The sequence below is a fragment of the Amblyomma americanum genome, chromosome 6 (genome assembly GCF_052857255.1).
Source record: "Amblyomma americanum isolate KBUSLIRL-KWMA chromosome 6, ASM5285725v1, whole genome shotgun sequence".
Classification (NCBI taxonomy): Eukaryota; Metazoa; Arthropoda; class Arachnida; order Ixodida; family Ixodidae; genus Amblyomma; species Amblyomma americanum.
This window is the reverse complement of record NC_135502.1, coordinates 75,665,340-75,683,377: the sequence shown is the minus strand read 5'-3', so window position 1 is coordinate 75,683,377 and position 18,038 is coordinate 75,665,340. Positions and strand designations below refer to the sequence as shown.

Below are 18,038 nucleotides of genomic sequence, written 5' to 3'. Positions count from 1 at the left end.
AACGGATCGAGCTTTTAAACTGCAATTTACGGTGCTATTGATGTAGCCGGCCTAAATAGGTTTTGTGTGGTCATGAAGCATCATCTGTGGCGAGACCCGATGATATTTGCCTCGAGGCAAGTGCATTGCAGCAAGTGTAGAAAACGCCTCCTTTTAATTTGTTCCAAAACTGCGAACTACCTAACCGTATTGAAGAAAAAAATTAGAGCAACTTGGTAGATTAAATACCGACCCCAGCTTGTAACCCTTAGTCATTTTTTTTTTACTTTGCACGACGAGAACTTGTCCAAGCCGGCGAAAGAAGAGCCTCCTTATACCCTTATATATACCCTTATCTAAGCGCTTATGAAAGAAAATCATGTACATGCTGTTTCATTCACACACCTTTATTTTTTCACTTGAGAGCGAGGTTCAAATTTTACACGTGAATACTTACTGAGTGAAGGCACCGGGACGCTGCATGCCATGCGTTCCCGCCTACTTCGGTGAGCTTCGCGACTTGTGGTGACGTGTCTTCACCCGCAGTGCCGCAGGTGGCTCCGTCGGGCGTCCACTGCTCGGCCAGTTCGGCGACCAGCCTGCGCGTCTCGTGGGCTGTCCTGCACGAGAAGAGCCTGGACGGTGTCCACAAGGGGTACCGCCTCATCTACAAGCTGGCCGACCACGGACTGCACGGTGCGCTTTACCAGCTTCTTGGCATTGCAGTGCTAAAGGTGCAGGTCGGGTGGGTCAACTCACCCGAGATTCCTAAGAGGCAGTGGCTGTTAGTGGGCACTTGACCTTGCTGGCGTCTTGCTTGCCGGCAGTGTGGTTTCTTGTTCAGTAATAGTTTCTTGCTTGTTACTAAAAGTAAAATATTTCTTCTCTCTAGAGGGACTGCAAAGAGTTTCTAAGCACGACAGTACCAATTTTATATAGTCACTACGCGCGGCCACCAAGCTTTCCTGACTGGCACAGCACATCGCTTGTCAAAGGAGGCGTCCGCACAGTTGTACCTTATACCTTTGTTCCTTTCCCCGTAGGAATCAATTCTTATCAACGGACCCGTTCTCATGCGCCTCAGCAAAGTGCAGTACAGTCACCTCCGACTGGGCGAAGGAGTACATAATTGTTATGTTTGCGTAACAAGCACGTTACACAGCAGGACTTGTCGTCTTTATGAGAATATCCTCACACACTAGCTGCTGTCCGTTTCAGTGGCCTGAATGCACCGGTTCGAGATATGGGGCTGCGTGGTGTGCGCAGAGTCGCAGCTGACCGTTTGTTTCTTTGCCCGCCCTGCATTGAGACAGGCTCGGAAGAGGAGGCGTCCCGCGGCCCCGCGTGGTCCGAGCGCGACGTGGGTCCCGAATCGACGGCCACCGTGGTGGGCGGACTGGAGGCCTTCCGCAACTACAGCGTGCGCGTCGCCGCCCGCACGGGGGCCGGCGCCGGGGCGTTCAGCGAGCCCGTCCACTGCAGCACTCCCGAGGCCGGTGAGTGTGTTCAGGGACAATGCCCGCCAGTGCGTGAATTGTGGAGTGCGCGGATGAGGGAGCCTATTTATCATTTTTTATTATAAGAAGAACTTTATCCGATAAGATATTGCTTCAAAATACCATCGCTGCTTGCGCCATAGCCTGCGCACGAAAACGGCCAGGGAGGAGTTACGCTAGCAGAGCACGTGCGGCTATGCAAACCTGACATCAGGCACGTAAGCCGGAACACCCCGACACTTACAGATTCAAAGACGCACGTATACGAACATTTGCGAAAGGAGTAAAACAACCTTCTGCAGACTTAAGACTGTTACCTGAGAGCAATTGGTATGCCTGTTATAGGGTAAATTTCGGTTATTGGTAAATATAAAATCGGCAGGATCTTTCTTTGAATGTTCGCGTTTGCCGGCACCAAAACACGCACGTATAGCTGAGAAAACGGCACAAAAATTTTCCCGCCACTCGATTCAAACTCGTGACGTCTACGACGAAAAAGAGTCCGTGATCAGTGTTTTAAAGTGAATAGTGTTGCCTTGCCTCTGGGATCCGCGACCAAAAATTGAGTCAACGCACCTCAATTTAGTTGAGAAATCGGTCGGCAATAACGACAGCCGTTTTCATGCTTTGGCATTGTTTATCTAATAAAATTCTTTTTTTTTCAATTAAAGTAACGTATTTGTTGTTAGACTGCGCTAATCTACCGATACAGGCCAACCTCAATTAATCCTCAGTGTCCTTTAAAACTGATGAAACACACAGAAAAGAAAGTAACTTGCGTATAGTCGCATTCAGAACCGATATTTGCAAGTGTTGTCCGTATGTGTTCGAAGGCAAGATCGGTCAACCATAATGACTGGCTGTTGGACGTTTTTATTAAGCATCATAATGACTATAGCTAAAGAGAACATCATGACTGGCACATGCTTAGGCAAACTGGCACAGTTTAGGTGCCGACCGTTGAATTAATGACCTTCCGTACGATGACATGTGAATGGCATCGTGGCTCTGACTAAACTTTAGCATTCCGGCGAATTGTCGTAAGCCGCATAGGCTTCAGTCGCGTCATACGTTATTCGCCGCGAGGCGTGGCGTGTCGAGTACTTGCAGCGTGTGAGCTCCGCTTGCAAATTCCGGCAATGAGAAGACGCCTTGACCGAGACAGGGCGGCTTGCTGCGCAGTGCCCGAGGCCCCCGCGGACATCAAGGCGTTGGTGCTGGCTCCTGACGCCATCCTGGTGAGCTGGCTCCCACCGGCCAAGACCAGAGGGGTCCTGCAACGATACACTGTCTACAGCCGGGTGCACGCCTATACGGAACACCAGGTCAGCGTGTGCGCGTACGTTGTTTAGGAGACAACACACGCAGAGTGAAAAAGTCTATTGTGTATGTGTAGTTAAGAAACCCATCTACCTGCCTTCTCTCTACCGTGGACTTTTTAAAGGACGTGTACCTTGGCGTGTACCCTTCTTAGCAAGATTCCTGGAGCATACCTTGTAATTTGGGTATACCTTGTTGAGAAGAAGTACTGTTGTGGCATAAAGAGCACAATCTGTGTGAATGACACCTCAGCAATGTTTGTTTCATTCATCAACGTATAAATGGCAGCCTAAGCTGTTGTTTGTTTTGTTTTTGTTTTTTTGCCGTCAAAACAAGAGCAAGGAACAAATTCGCACTTAAGTGATGAATTAAGTGTGTATGTGTGTGTGTGTGTTACCTACAGCAGCCAGGTTGTGCTTACGCTATAAAAAAAAGAAACTCGTTAAGTGCTAGCCAAGCATCGTAAGAACACTGTCAAAATAGCCGCATGCCGACTGAAGGCCGTCTTTCCCGGCCGTCTTTCGCTATCAGCGATACGTTATGATCACGATATTCGACGTCAGGCAGGTGCAACCTCAGGGCTAATCCGTTTAACCTAGAGCGCGATGAAAATTTCCAAGACCTTGTGTGAGCTGAATATCCTTGTTTTTTTTGTAGTATGCTGACTTAAAACCTTGTGGGCAAACACACCGCGCACAAATTTAGGTTTTAGTTTTTCAAGGAAGATTTCCTCCAGTATACAACTTTTCTTCAAGAACAGTGCTGCACTTACTTATTTTTATAAGAGACGCAGAAACGAGGCTGGAACTCCATTCAAATGGTTGTCTAACGACGGCAGTATTTGCATTAGATTTCAGCATGTAAATACGTTGCCGATACCCGCAGGAAAATTTTTATGTGACTCACACTACAGAGTATCTCGCACGATAAACACGTTACCGTGCTTCTTATCAAGTGCGCTACACTTTCCACAATCATGCGCATCAGTAAAAGACTGGAAAGGCTCACTCTTGGATTCAATTTCGTCATGTGACAAGGTTTTACTGAATTGTTAGTATCAAGTGCTTTTTTTCTTTCTTGCCCGCTTTAGCGAGGTAATTCGCAAAACGACGTCAAGTAGTATACTCTGCAGCTGTTGCATAACTGCATCACGGATAACGCAGCTGTTTCTGAAAAAGCTTTGGCTTAACCTGTGCTGCAGGCGTTGTCTAGCCATCGCCATAAACCGTGTTTTTTATCTCGTTCATCCTGAGCACGTTCGGTGATGGAAGAGCGCTGTGTGGATCCTCTCGGAAAACCCTGCAACTTCGATGCCTGCGCAATAATGGCAATGGGTTTTTGTTGCCGCATTCTCTAAGAGCTTCTCTCCTTACTTATATCGCTATACAATATACCTTGTATCTTTGGAATAACAGCTATCATCGAATGAGGCGACTAGCGTATAGACGGAGTTCTCAAGCTAGTCCAAGATTTTTCTTAATGCACCTAAACTTCTAGTTGACTCTAGATTTGTGGAGCACTGTTGATCATGCCATGATGAATAGGCGTTCTTATGATGCTGCCCAGCCGTATTGCGAGATGCTCTTTTGTTCGCTACGCAATACCGTCCGCAAGGTTAAGCCCGCACCCGCCAAGAAAGCTGTAAGCTTATTTGAAGAGCCTGACAAGCACTCCTCAGTCTCCCTTTCTGTGTTTAAACTTCTCGCCGCACTTCACTGTTGCGTCACGATGGCTGAAGTTCTGTCACTGAAAATAAAACGCCGCTATTGTCCAGGCTTTTTGTACGGGCGAAAAGTAGAGATTTTTCCCGACCATAACTTTAAAAAAAGTAACGATAAAACGGGGGCGAGAGGGGGAGTTTCAGAGGCGCAGGATATTGACACATGATTGGTCGATGATCACGTGCTTTTTCAGTGCTGCGTGCTATGCCTTCCCTTGCACCTTCCGGCACGTTATTGCCGTGCCGAGTAGAGGTATAAAGCCTCAGAGAGAAAAGATACAACGCCAGCCGACAAAGTGCGTTACGGGCTCCCTTTTAACGGCAGGCGTTTTCGCTGGCACAGTCGGGATCAGCTCCCCACAGACGCCTACGTTCTCCATCATCTCACTCCTCTACCCAGTACGTAGGTTTCTCGCCCGGGCCGCCGATAAAAATAATCAGCGCGGATTCGCTCTTGGCCCACCGGCCGGCCGGTGGTGCGTCGCCGGCGATAACAGCGCGGCCATTTCTTCTGGGCACAAGAAGTATCGCTCTCATTCGATCCTTGGAATTGGGAAAGCGCCGTACGAGGCGCGAATAAGGCGAGGGATATCAAAGAGAAAAGTGTGCAGCGGCCCTCTGCGAGCGTCCACCGTTTCATCAGGGCCATTCGGCTGAGTTTCGGTGAATGACATATGGCATTGCGTTTTGAGCTCCGGGAAAAAGAGGATGGGGGAAAAGCGAACGAGCCAAGCTGCCCCTGTAGCAATGTTTTTTGAGAGTCAATTTGTTACCGCACGAAGGGGTTTTCCACTCCAATCCCCCCCCCCCCCCCTTGTTTTTCTTCTTCTCTTTTTTGGCAGGCGAAAAGAATGTTTGAAGCTCAAAATCAAAACCTTGCAGCAGTGCATGGCAGAGAGAGAGAGGGAGTGGGAGTGGGGGAGAATAGTGGGAACTTACAGGGGAAGCACAGGCATGAGCTAAGACCGTTTTGCTCATGGGCTCAAGTGGAAGACTTTGAACGCGCTGGCAGGGCACCATTTCCTTGCTTTATTTTTGGCTCACAGTAGTCCTGGAGGCCTTTCCGAACCCGTTCTGTCTTATAAAAGTAAAATGAAGAAAGGAATATAGCGACAAAGACCGATGCCAAAGTCTCAAATTTTCTATTTTTTCTTCTCCCCTGAAAAGCGCTCTTTGCTGGATGTTGTAACCCTTCTTTCTTCACTACCACTCTTCCACTGCTCCCCCTCGCCTTTCCGTTCGCGCTCTCCACGTTTCCTCTCGAGTCCACGACTCCACGGAGTGGCAGTGGCGCGGACGGCACGCGAATCGATACAGCTTTTCACCGGATTTCGCTCCGAGCGGAAACGCAACAACGGGAAGCTAAGCTAAAGAAAGAGGGAAAGAAACAGAACTTCCAGAAGTCCCCGGCCAAAAGGGTTTCTCTGAAAAGCAAGCTAGCTTCAGATGCGAGAAAAGAGAGCGCGTTGTGTACTAGACGCGGGCGAAAGAGGCGACGAGTGTGAAGTCGAAAGGAACTGTTCTCGTCTCCCAGTCTTCCCCGTTTCCTCCCCCCCCCCCCCCCCCCCCCCCCGCTGGAAAAATTTCTTAGCTCAGCCTTTGTGTCCCGTACACGGCGGCAGCACAGCAAGCTGCAAAAAACCAGTCGCGTATCAGAGGGGGAGGGGGGGGGGGAAAGCAAAGCGAGGATGGAGACGCGCGTCGTGTTGTTCGAAATTTAGCCTCTATAGGATTGCGTGGCGCCGATAGGATGAGTGCGTCGCGATTGATAGAGAACAGACATCGCCTTCGACGACGTCCCGCTAGGTGCGGCGCTGCTGTTGCTGTTGGCGCATCTGCCGCTGGCTGCCACTGGCGGAGCCATAGTTCCGGACTGGACGACGGCTGGCGAACTTGAAAAGTGGATCGGGCCCGACGCGTTCTTTCTCGGAGCCCCTTTCTCCGATGAGCTATGGGAGACCGAATGTGCTCCCGTAAATCTTACAACCTACCACTGACACCACTGCCACTGGGCGGAGAAGGGCGCCAGGTCTTTGTTTGTTTGTTTGTTTGTTTGTTCTGTGACGCGATCCTGGAGGAGCTGCGCACCCCCGTCTCAATGCGGTAATCGTGCACGTCAGGGAGCGGGTCTTGCCATCGCGCAGTTTATTGGCTGTAAATTATTATTTCTTCTTCCCAGTTCTCGCTGCGCTTGTTTCACAGACAAAAAGAATGGGTGCAGGAGAGGACGGGGGAGAGGGAGGGTCAAAAAGACTCCACACGGAACTTCAGAGAGTGCTCGACGCCCATTTCAGACACTCCAATTTGCGTGCCCAAGCTTGGTTGGTGCGCTTAGTGAAGACGGATGAGTGGTCCCTGTCTTACTATGCCGATGTGAAGCGATATGCGCAGGCGCACTAAGATTCAGTAAATAATTAATGCGTTTTATTTCCGTCTATACCTAAGTTCTGGGTGCATTCTGTGTATTCAGGCAACCACGCACGAAATAGAGGAGGACCAACGCTAAGCAAGCCATCCACTAAAAAAGTTACCAAAGCTGTTTTATTTTCTCTCTCAGCTCTAACAATTTAAGAGGAGCAACTCACAGCTTACCCCTCGTGTTTTTGTTTTAATAATCACCCTATAGAATAAAATGTTTATAGAACTGCGAGGGAGCCTCCCTACGCCCCTCTATCCCGAGAAGCAATTTTTTTTTATGTCAGAACCACAGCGACCTGCAGTCTTTCGGCGGAGTTTTTTTGTATTTCTTTCCGTTAGTGAAGGTGAAAACCTGTTTGCCTGTCTCTCCTTATGCGTGCTTTAGTTCCTTCCGGCATTAACTTTGTTCACAGGAGTTGGTCATCATTCCCTCAGGAAGCCGAGAAGTCCACGCGGTAATTGCTGTATTGCCCACTGCGGACTTTTCACTTTTTATACCACGGCATCTTGAATGAGCGGTACAAAGCAGTACAAGCGATACAATGCTAGAATGCACCAGCTATGATCACATGTTCAGTGTAAGGCGCTGCAGACGACATCACCTGCGACAGTGAGTACTTCTCAGTTTAATGCGTAATAGCTGGCTAGTTGGTCGCGCATACTTCCGACTACAGCGCAGTAGCACTTCGCAGTTATCTGCGACTGTCGCTAGCAGCCTCTGTTCGCAAAGTATTTGGCGAAAGTCGGTAGCAGCTGATGCAGTAGCGTTTTATTCCGTCAGTTTCGGCTACGAGAGGCTTGAATTGCGAGGCTCTGGCAACGAGTGTGCAGTTTGCACCAAAGGTCAGCAAGCCACTGCACGCACTAATGAAGTGAGAGAGCTCAGCTAGAAAAACGTGTTTCTGGAGTCGTCGCTTTGTGAAGCGTGCCAAAGAGCCCCCGCGAGGCTCACGACCCTTTTACACTTTTTAAAGGGAGGCTGACTTCTCTCTTCACTGCCGACGTCACTGGCTAATCAGAAACCCCACATAAACCGCACCGCACGAAAGGAGAGAGAGAGATAAAAGTGGAAAGCCAGGAAAGTTTCCTAGGCAGTACAGGTCTGCTACCTTACGCGTGAGAGAGAGAGAGGGATGAAGGAAGTGGAAGAAAGATATTGATGGCTTTCTTTTCATTAGAAGTTTCGGGCCCAGGATTCTGGTTTCCGTTAGAGGACGAGAATCCAACTTCATGCTTGCGCGTGCAGCCATCGGGCAGCGTACCCGCGCGACCGGTGGCCGTCCCTTCGTCCCAGTTCTGGCACGAGACCCGGGGCCTGCGGACGGGACAGCGCTACGAGTTCTGGGTGACCGCATCCACGGGGGCCGGAGAAGGCCCAGCCACCCGAATCGTCACCCAGAGCCCCGAAATACGAGGTGAGCGAGCGCTTCTCCCGTTTATCGCCACCCTCGATTCCCGCCGTCTTGACGCGTTCATTGCGTCTGGTACATCCGGACGGCTGAAAGTCACCGTGAGACTCAAAGAAGTCGGTCAAAGAAAGGGAACTAGGGACCTGGAGGGCACTGGGAATGCAGTGTTGGTGCAGCGCCGGCCTTAGATTCGATGCCATCACGCGTGCGCAAGGCTGCCTCCCCGGTTTTTGCTTGTACGCGGTGGTTTCAAGGGCATATCCGACGTCCTGACAGGACAGGATTCCCAGGGAGGATCTTTAATATCCAGAGTGCTTCGTTGAAAGCGCGATTCAAGAACACCATTCAAAATGCCAACCACGCTCTAAACACGAATACGCCTATATGAGAGTAAAAAATGAATTAAGCTGTCTTTTAGCGCACTCCCTTTTATGAAATAAAGTGCGCTAGAGGGCATCTTCCTGCCTTTTTTACTCCGTCCTGTTTAGAGTGAAGGCAGAGAGAAGCAAAACAGAAAGCAGGAAGAGTCTAAATTCGCCCGTGATTAAAGGTAAAAGAGAAACAAACATGACAGGGCGCGTGTCCTGCCTACTTCTTGTCTTTTCGTCTGCAAGTTACCTTTAATTGTAACAGACGACGAGACAAGGTTTATGTTGCCTAGCTATCCCGTCGTGACGTATCAGTCCTGAACGGCTGTTCTGTGATGACTGTGAATGTGGTCATTTGCTGTACAGAGAGCGGGTTTCGTGATTACCAAGAAAACGCAATATTTTATGGGTATCTCGTACACAATACTCCGAATCCGGACGATTTCAGCTGTGTTCGTCATTGTTCACTGAGGTAAACCTATGTAGAGAATATAGGCGCACACTCAGCATACAGACTCGCCTTTCAAGCAGCCAACTCAAAGTCTGCAGACGCCTTCCATATAACTGCCGTCTTGTCGCGACCAACTGGTGCGGGTAGTAATAATCCCGCTCAGTTATCATGACACTCACCAGTATGGTCAGTCAACTTTAAGACAAAGCCCTCTCCACATGCTCTGCGAACGCCTTTGTCTGGCCCCAGCCATACTCACGAACTGTGCATGTATGCGAACATCTTAAACCTTTGCGAAGGTAGGTTGTAATGCAACAGAAAACAAGAAAAGGGGACAGAACGTCGTCGCAAATAACCCCATATTTTCGGCTTCGCTGCAGCCTTCGCAGAGTATGAACCAGCAAGCCCAAGTTTCGACATTATTGTCCGGACACCACCTATACACTCCATAATAGTCAGCCGTGCGTGGCCATGTTTCTTTCCTTATTTTCAGTTAACACGGTAATAAAGAGGCCTCTCTGTCGAGGGCAGGGTTTTCATTCCCTCACGACTTTATTATTATTATTATTATTATTATTATTATTATTATTATTATTATTATTATTATTATTATTATTATTATTATTATTATTATTATTATTATTATTATTATTATTATTATTATTATTATTATTATTCACAGCTCCAGCGCGCATAGCGTCGTTCAGCCGTGAAGTGAGCGTGGCCCTGAAGCAGGACCTGGAGCTGCCGTGCAGGACTGCGGGCCAGCCAATGCCAGTGAGGGAGTGGCGAACAAGGTACGTGTAGAAGGACTTGCTTGGGCTAGCTGATGCATGGTTAGGCTTGTTAGTGCATGGCTAGGAAATCGGAAACTGACTCTCGCGCAAATAGGGCACGCACACATCAAAATTTCTCCTGTGTTCTCTGCACTAAGTGTGTCGTCTTTCTCTGCGCTGCAGTCACCCTCCTGGTGAATACTCGGGCGGGTGGCTTCGCGTCTCGCGCAGCGCATGCTTCGGGCGCCTCACACGGAACGCGTGAACATAGAGTGTAACAGAGACTATACGCTGTGACAATGCGCCATCTGTGCGATCCGATCGCAGCGCTGCGCGGGCCGCAGAGCCACGCGCTCAACAGTTCCCGCTAAGTGTTTGTCCCCGCAGTACGTACACGCTTGAGTGTTGTTAGCGGGTAACCGCTGCCCTGAATTTCGCCAGTTCACCGTAATTTGTGTTCACAGGTGAGCAGAGGAACCAACGCTCGTGCTTCAGCCTATGATGCATGTTATTTAGACAAGTCGCATCTTCGACTCTGAAAAGTGACGACCAGCGTAAACAGGATGTCTACGTGGAGTTGCGGAGAAGATACAGCTCGGACCAAACGAGCTGGAAGCTGAAGCGACGTGGAAGCAGTGAGGAAGTTTTACGGACAGAGAGAGAGAGAAAGAGGGTAGGTTGAATTAGCCAATAGAAGGTACCACTTTGCCGCCCTGCACTGGGGGAAAGAAATGGAAGAACAACCGCTTTGCTGCGCCGTATACACCTCCTTAACCCTCGCCAGCTGACAGAGATGAATATTCTCTGGCGGTAGAAACAGCGATCTACGGCTCTCAAGGCCTGCCAGTCACTATTCTGATTCTTGATGTTGAGAGCGCTGTGCCTTGGAGATAGGCTACGACTGTGCTGTTGCTTTGTTGCGTATGACGAAAAGTCGTAGCTTGCACGAAACTCTTCTTCTTTTTTTTGCGATGAAGTTTGAGTCAGTTGCACCGGCGAAACTATGTTAAGAGTTAATGTTCTGCAATAAGCGGTGGTGCTCGTCGAGGTACTTTTGAGTGTCATAGCCGGAGAGCCTCACGACTGATTAGCGTAGATATACTGACCAGCAGTTGAAATAAAAAACACTGCTATAAGTGCGTACGAGAACTGTGATGTTGCGCATTTATTCTGCTATAGATCACCGCACTGATATGCTCACGGTTTCATAGGCACCTTTGAAGATGCATCCTCCGCTAGCAGCTGGCGATGTGACTTCGGAATCGGATCTTTCAAGCAGGAATCCGCGCGGTTAGACGTGATAATCACTCAAGGGCTGCCGCTGTCGAACAGCTGCTACAGGCTATATCAGCAACAAGGCATTGTCGAACACGAGTCTTATGCCCTAGCGTCTGGGCAGTCAACCATCTTCTGAGCGAGAATCGAAAAACTGGCTGAATGTGCTGAAGGTAGAAGCTGAATAGAAAATAAATAAATAAAAGGCTTTGATAACTGCTACACCAAAGTCGCTCGAGGTTGCTGCGTTGTCCTTTCGAGGCTGCAGAAAACTGTCGTCAGTTCCTACAGCTTGAGTGATTCGCTGCAAGGATAACACCTCGCCAGCAACAGTTATTTCGCTCTCCAGGCGATTAGAAGGTTTAAGAATGCAAGCACTGACATCAGTCCGTCGAAGGAATTCTCGGTACTTCAAGCGCACGATATGAAACTGCCGCCACAAGGTACAGTGCAGAGCATACAGATGTTATCACGCCTCGACGATGCGTAGCCCTGGTTCACTGAACAGTTCACCTTTGAGAGCCGAGAAGAAGTCGCCGTATACGCTACCGTGCGCGTCGATACGAAACGCGGCACAGTTCCCAGTGTTTCTGCAGATTTCTCTGTCAGACGACGAATGATTGACGACTACGGCACACTAAAGCAACAATTGCGGTTTCCCGGGCGGCTATAGTCAACGAACGCTCATAAAAAAGCACTTAGAAGCGCAGATTCTTCGACTACATGGTTTCTTTGCCTCAAAATTCGTGTCTTCTCTTCATCCTGTTAAGCTGCACTCGGTTTTACGCACTGCTCGTTGGACGGATGTTAGCGTAAGCGCTTCCAGACGCGTTTGTGGCAAAGACAGCTAAAATATTCAAAAAGGACTCGCAAATCTCGCAGCAAGTGCAAAACTGCAATATAGGGGTATATATAACCTCAATACCTTCCCCACACGCCGACACCGAATCTCCAGAGGAGAACAAGTTATTTAAATATAATTTTGCTACGAAGTGGACGCGGATGTTTTCGTAGGTATCACATTTGAATCCGAAGTGGTTCCGGCCGGTTCCAGTAGAATCATATTATGCTGTCAAGCTGGGCCACGCGAAAGGGCAGATGTCACCACCTGCGGCTCTGAGGGCCTCATATGCATGCGCGAGGCACTTTATTTGCATATTGCACACACGGAAAAAACGATAACTCTGCTAATGCATGAAATACACCAATGAAGTGCGGCATAGCGCATGATACTTTTTTCAAAGAAGGATTCAATACGAAACACGTGCACGGTGCAGGCTACTTTTCGCATAACCCGTGGTACAACGGTGGTCGGTCTCCTTCCTGATACCTCACATTTCAATTTCTACGGCCAGCCCTCTTTCTGATGGCGAGGACTTAATGTTTTACTGTTCAGTCATGCGCAATAAATTAATTCACGCCATTTCTAGTACTATCTTTAGCCCTCCAGATTAAGCTGCGCCGTAAATAAAAAGAAGTACAGTTCAAGCTGTGTGTACAGCAGTGACCCGTAGTCAGACCGATATATTCTTTATCTTGTAGGAGAAAATTACGCCAGTGCTCTCAGTATTACTGTGTGAGCAGTCCAGACTGAAATTGTTAACAAATCTCCAAAATCGTCTAGGTTTTAAACCGTGTGTGGGGAAAAGGGAGGTCCGTTCAGCGACAGAAAAGTGCGATGGTGAAATATTTGTTAATTCTTTTTATGACTGCAATTTTAATCCCCGTTAAACATAAACGGTCATTTTATCTGCCTCGTTTCAGTAACACATGATGGAAAACACAAGGCACCACGGCCAGATCCAGAGCATTAAGACCTGCTGTTTCGCAGCCAGGCTTCATTAAAAGCCCATTACCGCGAAGAACTTCATGGATCTTGCGGTGTTAAAAACTTTCCCTGGAGGCCTTTTTTTTGCCTGCGTTGCTGGCAAGATTTATAATGTAGGGCCTATATTCTTGACGCTCTTGCTTTACGTGCAGTTAGGGATTATTTTCTCGTGTATGCGTTGACCGTATAGAAGGCACAAAACTCTTAAGTGACGCTTTTGAAACAAACATGGTGTTTAGCCTCCTCTACAAAATTTGTTTTGACATCTATACTTTTGTGCTTCAATGTCGAAAAAATACAGATTTTTGTCACCCTTGCACGAAATTGGAGCGAAGTTTTACAATGAAAAATGGGGCCTACTGCGAGCATAAAACTGAAATCAGTATCATAGGCGAACGCTCAATGATCTTAGGGGGTCTTTTTATTGCTTAATACTTATTGCTTAATGGCATGTGCTGCCACCGGTGGGGCTTATGCTATCCAGGTTGCCCTTCCTGGCAACGTCTCGTGACCAATCATTAAGTTATCTGCCACCTGACATTGCAGGCAGTTTGCTCAAAATTCGGTGGGTAGGTTCCGATGACGTCACAAGGTCACGTGACCTAGTTGGCCCACCTAGGTTGCTTCTCTGGGGATTTTTCGCTCGCGGTCAGCGACGCCACCGACGACGCCGGATTTTCTGCGACACGAGCTCTCTAACGCTATCGCGTTAAACCGCTCAAACCATACGTGTGAGAACCGAAACCTTTGCGGCTTAAGCGAGCTTTCAAGCTCATTCCTGGCGGCGCGCTTGTACTGCATGGTCGCTGTCCCGGTGCACCCAAGTAGGAGCAGCCGCAGTCACTACCACTCTAAGCGGACATTGGGCTTCACCGTGTATTGTTAAATTTTCGGTCAGAGGAAACACTCCGTATAGGTGGAGGTTCTATTATCTAATGCTAATGTTATTTTGCGACTCAGCGCAGGCCTTCATAAGCGCTTGCAGCGTCACTGCCGCCAACTGCTGTCCTGCACGAACGGCGCGGCCGCCAGACACGCCTCTCTTGTTTCCACCTCTCGAGTAACGTATACCGCCCTTTTCATCGTCCCAATCTGCTCGACTGTCCTCTTTGTTCTCGTCAGCGGTAGTTACGGCAGCCTGCGAGCGTTGTCTCTGCGTGCCATCACCCTTGCCACTCTTCATTACCTTCCTCTCTGCTTCGCGCTGCTTGCCGGCGGGGAGCATCACCTATCCCGCGCCCTCTTCCTATCCTCACCTCGCGCAGGGCCCCTCATCCGACGCATCTCCGACCCCCTCTAAATGACGCCGAGAGCCGGTCGTTACCGGGAAACCTCCCGTAATCACACACACGCACACAGCACGGTTCCATCCGAATCCTCGGCGATTCCCTCTCCTCCCCAGTCCCACCCCTCCCTTCTCTTTCCTCTCCGGTCATCTCGTTGTGCCTCCGGATTGTCCGGAGAAGAAAGGAGACGCCCTTCCCCCCTCAAACCCTCTTCCATTCCATTTCTGAGGTTCCGTCCGGCGTGAGGGACGGCCGCTGTCTTCGCCAACGATGAGTCCGGCCATTGCGACCGGCCGCAGGCGCAAACAGTGAACCCCAGAGTTGACGGGAGGGAGAGGGTGAGAAGGAGAGGGCAGCGCCTTCTCTTTCCTCCCGCATTGTCCGGCAACGGCGAGCACCGAACAAAAGAGCGGCCCACGAGGCCCCAAGCCCGAGGAGCGGGCTCAAGCACTGGTCAAGCGAGCGGCTTTGCCACGATGGAAGGAAGCACCTTGAGGCGAGCCTCGGGCCCGCTGCCGTTGCCTCCGCCAACGCCGACGCAACGGATTCCCCCTGTGTGCGCCAGGCCTAGTGTTGAACCCGAAATCGAGCGCTGGCGGCGCCGTTTATTTCTCTCCAAATGGGCGCCCCGAAGCCCTCTCCTCTCCCTCAAAGGTGAGAGCGTAAAAAACGAGGCCCCAGAGCGCGTCTCCACCAATGAATGCCACAGATGCCCTCTGGCTGAAACATCTCTCTCTCTCTCTCCCCCTTTCCTCTTCATCTTACTTACCCTCTTCCACCCAGCTACTGTGCAGCATCTGCGGAAGGGGCAGGGAAGGAAAAAGAATCGCGGTTATTTTGCAGCATCCTGCTGAGGCACTGTGCTCCCTATACGCTCTCCCGTTTTTTCCTCGCTCGCTCGCTCTTTTGGGAAGGACGGAAGGGCTTTTCGAGAGTGCGGACGCCGGCGGCAGCGGCGGGAGTGGGCTACCGCTTGCGAGGGACTGCCGCCGCCGAAAACGAGAAATATATATCACTGGCTGCCGTCCGGGGCAACCTCCGAGGGATCGCGGAAGGATTGCGCCAAATTAATCGGGCTGTTTCGAGAGGGGGGGTCATTAATTAGTTCCTTTGATCTGGCGCTTACTATCATTGCGTAGTGCTTACTACGGAACGTTTCGAGTGCGTTTGTACTTTTCCCCCGTCTGCACGCTATGTTTGTCGCTAGGAATGGCGCAATGCGAGAGGGACCATTCAAAAGCGGCCGAAAGTCTCCGGAATGATGCGCTCAAATAGAGCCGGAGTGACGGATTATAATTAGATTGCTTCGTGAAGTGAAGCGCGCGAAAGTTTTCCGACTCACTCATTCTGTGGGCTCCGAACGATATGTCATCGGCTCCATATGTGCGCCAGAACTGGACGTTGGGGTCTTGGCACGAAGATGCACTGCCTCTTCAGTCGAGCGGAAAGCTACACAGCTGCGCTTATCGTGCCGCGATTTGGCTTCACGGTTATTCCGCTTTCAGCTCCTGGTTGAAAAGTGTGTGTGTGTGGGTGGGGGGGGGGGGGGGGGGGGGGTTAACCTGCGAACAAATACATGAAGGGTGGCCCAAGCTATAATTCGCTGCTACTTTGCACTGGGGGGAGAGAAGACAAAGAGGGTTATGATAAGTGACGAGAAGGACAGAAAAGTGGAGCGAATGTATGCAACCCCATCGTCCGGAAGCAACAGCAGAGTGGCAGCATGCACTAATATAACTGCGAGAAAAGAAACTACCGTATTTTCCGCGCCTGTAGTTCGCGGACTATGCGTGTCTAAAAGCTGCAATTTTGTGTGGTGCGGTGTGGACTATACATGCATTAATTTTTTTTAACGTTACTCGTCAGAGCTAAAGATGTATCATGGTTGTCAAAGTAAATAAAAAGTGTAGCCCGAATGCCGGTCCTGCGACATTTTACCGTGCTAAATCACATTGCGAATTCAGTTCTCATGTGCAATCAGTTTTGACATGCAAGCGAATTCTGCTCGTGATGGCTGCGTTTCAGTGCTCAGATTTGTCAGCACACGAGAAAGAATGTCGATGATTAACGTCCTAGAGAAGTTGTCAACAGATTAACAAAAGCCGGACTAGATACAACTGGAACCGATGCGTAGGATTCTAAAGGCGATGAAGACAGTGACGAACCGTTCGTCCAATCTCACATGCTTGAGTTCCTTTACTTCGACAGCCTAGGGAAAAGTGATTTTGACGGGCTTTAGAGCTGAGTTCTATGCGATCAATGAAAGGCCCATAGTTTGTAGACAACAAACTTTTTGCTTAGCATTGTGCACTGCTTATTGACAACCTAAAAAAAAAAACTTATTTTGAGCCGAACTTCGTCCCTTCGGACTATACAGCGGTGCGGACTATCTAAGCAAAAACTTCTTATTTAAAGCCAAAATTGGGTCCTGTGGACTCTACGCATTGTGCGGACTATAGTCGGAAAATACGGTAACTTGTCATGCGCACAACTTTCCTCCCTTTATTGCCGCCCCCCCCCCCTTTTTTTTTGCCTGCATTCAGTAGGGGCGATGAACAGATGGCATCGTTTTTGTCTGCTGAGAAAGTAGATATGTGAAAAAAGCCCCCTTATTGAGTCACCCTCCGGCGGAAAATTTTATTCCCAAAATTCTATCCACTAACCCTAGGACTATCTTCACTCAGCAACAGAATTTTAGTCTCGAAAACATAGGCGGGTGGCGAAGCGGCATCCAGAATAGCCGATCATATTCACGCATAGAGCTAATGATTATATGATTGAATGCTTGATTGGCTGATTGGTTGATTGACTATTGATTGACTGATTCATTGCGTTTATTCGAAATTGTTATATCTATTTATTTTTTGACTGACTGACTGATCGATCGATTGATTGATTGATTCAATAACCCATCGGTTAATTGATCGATCGATTTACTCAGTGGCGACCGCGGCCAGTGCAAAAAAAAAAATTACGTCATCTCGAAGGACTGGCTTCCCTCCATAACCGGAAAGTCCCATACCGATTTGAATGCTTCCGCGCTAAGTAATGCGGCTTTTGCATCCGCCGCTCACCGAGGTGCCCTGCATGCGCGGTGACCTGGCGTGTTTTGAGCGGCCCGCGGAGGAGTGCGCAGAGGCCAGCACTGAATGAAAAGGAGGGAGCCGCGCGGGTACCGAGTCCGACGTCACGTGACTGAGGTGACACCTTGCAGCTCCGGACCACTGCGGAAGAGCGAGCGGGTTCGAGTGCTCCCCTCGGGCACGCTGCACATCGAGGCCGCCGAGCCGGGTGACGCCACAAACTACAGCTGCCACGCGCACAACCTGTACGGCAGGGATGCCGTCCACTACGCCGTCCAAGTACACCGTCAGTATATCCCTCCCCTCTTCCTTTCTCTCACACAGCGCTCATAGTTTCGTCTTGTTCGCACTGCGAAGGTACATAAAAGTGGAATTTTCACGAAAGTACTCTAATAAGGGAATAATTACTCCCTTATTACAAATTTGCTCCACCTTGGGGGCTTTCTCTAAACATTTTACCATTACGAATGTACTACACTTTGCACCCTTGGCGCGTCCTACACTCTAAACACGAATACACCCATAAGGGAATAAGCTGTCCTCTGGCACACACCCTTTTATGAAAGGATGCGCGCTAGAGGAGAGTTTACACCCTTTTTACTCCGTTCTGTTTAGAGTGTACAGCTAAG

At 49.5% G+C, this 18,038-nt stretch overlaps 1 protein-coding gene across 2 annotated transcripts in view; it reads left to right on the top strand.

Moving 5' to 3' along the window:
• LOC144093725 (cell adhesion molecule Dscam1-like) overlaps positions 1 to 18,038 on the top strand; it is a 266,531-nt gene that overhangs the window by 226,002 nt on the left and 22,491 nt on the right. The window contains exons 20-25 of one of the 2 annotated variants that reach the window (XR_013306314.1): positions 526 to 675; positions 1,293 to 1,475; positions 2,658 to 2,800; positions 8,180 to 8,348; positions 9,844 to 9,958; positions 17,541 to 17,699. Coding sequence is in view for 1 of the 2 variants with exons in the window: in XM_077627387.1 (XP_077483513.1) it covers positions 526 to 675; positions 1,293 to 1,475; positions 2,658 to 2,800; positions 8,180 to 8,348; positions 9,844 to 9,958; positions 17,541 to 17,695 (915 nt within the window). In the remaining variant the exon portion in view is untranslated. The remainder of the gene's footprint in view (positions 1 to 525; positions 676 to 1,292; positions 1,476 to 2,657; positions 2,801 to 8,179; positions 8,349 to 9,843; positions 9,959 to 17,540; positions 17,700 to 18,038) is intronic. The other variant, XM_077627387.1, reaches the window with a different exon arrangement.